At 50.1% G+C, this 4,166-nt stretch overlaps 1 protein-coding gene across 1 annotated transcript; it reads right to left on the reverse strand.

The window, feature by feature from the left end:
• Positions 1-223: 223 nt before the first annotated feature.
• On the reverse strand, positions 224-2,290 carry LOC100901161 (uncharacterized). Its single transcript, XM_003742328.2, has one exon. It carries the CDS (start codon positions 2,288-2,290, stop codon positions 224-226), a length of 2,067 nt encoding a protein of 688 aa, XP_003742376.2.
• Positions 2,291-4,166: the final 1,876 nt, after the last annotated feature.

Consider the following 4,166-nt stretch of genomic DNA (forward strand, 5'->3'; position numbering starts at 1 on the left):
TGAGACTGCTTCTGAAACATCCGTCTTCCTCGAGGAAGCCAGCTGCTCGGGCAGCCGAATGGAAGGACGGACATAGCGTTCCTTCTACCGGGCCCAAGCTCTCGAATGATGTTGCTCCTTTCGTGTTGAGTAGGAGAATTCTCATCGCATAACGTTCGACATCACTCGGGTGTACGGAATATATTCTGCCAATAATCGGTTTTGGCATTGCACGCCTTTCCTTCTAACCTAAATTCGCGTCGAATACGAAGTGCTCAGGGAAATCGCCGTGTAAGAGTCGACGTGAATCCAGCGTTGATTCTGTAGGGGATGACATCGCTTCGGAATCGGCGTTCTGCTTGAAGAAGGCCGTCAAAGTCGTGAGTGTTGTTCGTGCTCTCCGCAAAGCTTCACGTTCATGGCCCGCGGTGAAAGAAACCGTCTGTTCGTCCGGCAGGTGGACGGCAAGGCGGTGAATGGCGTGAGATTTCCGCTGTTGCTCATAGCCGAAAATCCGGTGCATAGCTTCCGGGGCGCAAACGTAGCGAGCATTCAGATGAGTTTTGATTTCATCGACATCGGAATCGTTCGAAATTACTGAATTCGCTCTATCGGGACCCTTATGAACGTACTTATACAAATATTTCACTGCGGATATCCAGCCACAAATCTCTTCATTATTGTGAGCACTGTACTTTAGCAGTAGATAAGGATTATACGGAACGATCGACTCATCGCCGTATCGATCTTCTCCCAAGGAAATTGTGTATCGATTAAGCCGTCGGAGTTCTGGATAACGGTCAGCAGCGATGCATGTAGTGTCTCGGAGCGACTTCGGAAACTTTTTCGTGCACTTGCCATCTTTCATGCAGGGAGCCTGAGAGCCGAATCCACAACGGCGGTGAACCATGAAAGATTTCACAGCCTGGTGCAAAGGAGCCTCAGATTGGGGATCGGGAACCTCAGCGCAACAGAAAGTGTCAACTTCGCCTGCCGTGCGTGGTTTGAACTCTGAAGCTAGGATCAAGAGCATGTGACAGTGTGGAAGACCACGCTTCTGAAATTCAATGACGCTGGCGAAAGCTACTACCCTGCCGAAAATATGTTCCTTGAAGAGATCCTTGTATAACTCGGCTAGTTTAAGCTGGAATACACGGCTCACTAAATCCGGACGATCGCATGCCGATTGGCCTGAATACAGATTCTCCTTGATTTCCGCCCAGTTCGGATTGCAGGTGGTCGTCATGAAGATGTCCGGTTTTCCATGCTTTGCCACGATGGCCATCGCGTCTTGGTAGCTCTGTTGCATATTCCGGGGGCTCCCGATGAACGAAGTTGGGAGAACGATTCGTCTCCCTGGGGGTCCCGGCACGTCATCGTGGAAATGATCACTCAATCCACTATAAGTGTCGAGGCGGAGCTCTCTCTGATGGGTTCTATGGTAGTTGAGTCGGTTCTGCTCGATCTTGACATACGCGTCAACGACAAATCGTTGCAGGAGTTTTCTTCCATGTAGCAATGGATTAAACTCGTCATTCCGTACGGACAACAAACAGGAATAGAAATCTTTCTGCGTGGTCTTCTTGTGTTCCGAATTCATCGAATTCGGATGCCAAGCCGATTGGCCAGTGGGGAAAAATAATGGGTAAGCGAGCGTATCGCATCGTTCATCGAGGATAGATATGTGGGTCAGCGTACCGCTTCTCTGATGCACAGCCAAGCTTCTCTGCGAAAGAACGTCGTCGTGTTCAGTAACATAAACGACCGCGACTTCGTTTGCAGTCGGCAAATCGTACGGGCGGCTTTCTAGACCACGGGAGGTTGCCTTCTCGAAGCGCATAGTTAGTTTCGGATGAGGTCGTTGCTCTCGGAGCGCGAGTTGATTTTCTGCTGCTTCGATTTCGCTCATCATTTTTAACGCTCTCGCGCAAGGATTGACAGCCATCAACAGAGAACTCAAAGTCCTCATGGTATTCGAATCACACTGGCTGTTCTGTTGAAGACGCAAGTCGGTAGCCTGCTCTGTATCCAGGATGTATACTTGACCGTAGCGTCTCGCGTTGTCAGGTTCTGGATGTAAAGCTCCTATCCGATGATAAATCTGATCATGGATTTTGTAACAGAAAGGTCCCTGTCCCCCGGGCGGCGCGAGTCGAGCCCCCACGGAAGCCGGAGCCAATGCAGAATTGAAATTTCGGATGTTCTCGTGGAAATTTTTGTGACGGTTTCTAAATTCCATATCATCCGACTGTACAGGCAGAAAAAGAAGTCTCAGTTCTTCCGGATAATTTTCAAAAAGTCGCAAAGCCATTCGGCCTGTGTCACAGCATTCACTGAAAATGTCCGGGTGCCGGGGATTCACTTCTGCCTGGAAGTGAGACGCGCGGCATGACGCACAGAGTGTACTCATCGGCCCCAGGTAAAAAGAGTGGTCTCTCGCAAGGTCAATGCGTGCGGTGCTGGTGAGATTGACGGTTGACGCCTTCTCTGTCGATGTTGCATGCGATCAGCTTCGCGAATCCGTTCACGGTTCTCCGCTGATAGTGTACCTCTGTGTTGACGTTGCTCCCTGCGTCGGAAAAGATCTTGAACCTGAGCGAGTTCGAGAGGCGATCGGTTCTTCAATCGCTGAATCCATTGTGAAACACAAACTTCTCGAGGAACACGGAACAGAAAAATATTCTCAAGACAGACACCTTCGAGTCGGAGGAGCTCGATTAACCGTTAGGATTTTATTTAGGCCTCGAATATGCGCTCTGACTGCGTGTTGAAACGATCAGAAACTTGGAAGCTTTTCTAAAAGAAAGTTAAAAGTAAAAAGAAAAAGTAAAAGAGGATGCCCGGCGAGCGGACGATATACAAAGGAGTAAGGAATAAGGTAGGAACTACATGCTTCGCGGTCATCCGCGGTTAGCCCTGAGTGCGCGGCGGCGGAAGCTTGAAAAAACGACGCATTTTGCCGCGGCGATGGAATATGCTCGCGGTCATTCTTGAGTGCGCGAATCTGCGACGGTTTTTTGGCCGCGGCGGCGAATCATGGGTGGGAAGGGAAACGCTCTCGGCAGCACTGTGGTGTGGCGAGGGGGGACTCGATGACGTCATGTTCCGCACTTCTGAGGGCGAATTCTAGCACAGAGATGCAACCCCTCAGAACCAAATTTGGCCTGAGGGGCAATGAAGAGCACTCGGATGCCTTGTTGAAATTTGGTACCGATCGCACCCCTCCTTCGGGGAGCTGCCATAGACCCCAACGTGACAGACGCGCGGCGTTTATATATGGTATATGGTATATATTATAATAATATAATATATATATACTAGCGTACCCTGCCGCGCTTCGCTGCGGCTCCAAGCATTTTGCCGTGAATTTCCCGAGAGCGGCCCTCTTCCATAGTAGAAGCTTTCCAATAGTAGCCACCTTGCCGGAGCTCCTGGGAAAACGAAAGCCCCCTCCAGAAGAAGCTCCCGGATTTCAAAGTCGGCTAAGAGGCGAAGCTGACGTGCCCGACGTCGGAACATCGGCGCCCAAGTATCTTCGCCTGAAGGAGTCCTTCCGGGACGGTTGCTAACGTGCATTGATTGCCAAGCTCTATATCGAGAACACACATTCCCCCAGACTTCCATAATCACTGATCAATTTTTCCGAAAATATCGTGAGCCACTCTCCAATAGAAGCCCCAACCGGTAGCATTTGAAGATAGGGAAGACCGGGTCACTACTCGGATACTTACGGTATGGTCTCCGTCGATCTCCGATGCTCGTTTCCTTCTCGGACATGTGCCATGATTAGAGTTGCGATATGAGAGGACACATCCTTTTTTGTCCGCTTTGACCGCTTTTTGGGGGCTTTCTCGGGAATGTCCGCTCTCCGGAATTTTCGAGGAAGTACCGCTAAATTCGATGATAAAATTTGAATTTCTGCGCTATTTTTTCGCCGAGGGCACCGAGGTCTGGGCTGCACAAGCGTGAGTCAGAGGCGCCGGGGGCTGGGTCGAAAATTTTCTTCTCACTCAGCAAATTGTCTCTGAGCGATCGTTAGGGCATCGAAGTTCGGTCGATTGTTGCTTATTTGGAAAATGGTTGGAGAGTCGAATCAATTCCATGGAAAGGGCAAAAAACATGGAATAGAGTGTCCGCTTTTGGAGTCCGCTTTCCGTCCCGATGTCCGCGCGGACATTGTCTTTTTT

Source organism: Galendromus occidentalis, unplaced genomic scaffold, assembly GCF_000255335.2.
Source record: "Galendromus occidentalis unplaced genomic scaffold, Mocc_1.1 scf7180000077376, whole genome shotgun sequence".
Taxonomy (NCBI): Eukaryota; Metazoa; Arthropoda; class Arachnida; order Mesostigmata; family Phytoseiidae; genus Galendromus; species Galendromus occidentalis.

Excerpts from the sequence above, each read along its gene's own strand:
- LOC100901161 (XM_003742328.2), bottom strand. The coding sequence starts at position 2,290 with ATGGCTTTGCGACTTTTTGAAAATTATCCGGAAGAACTGAGACTTCTT.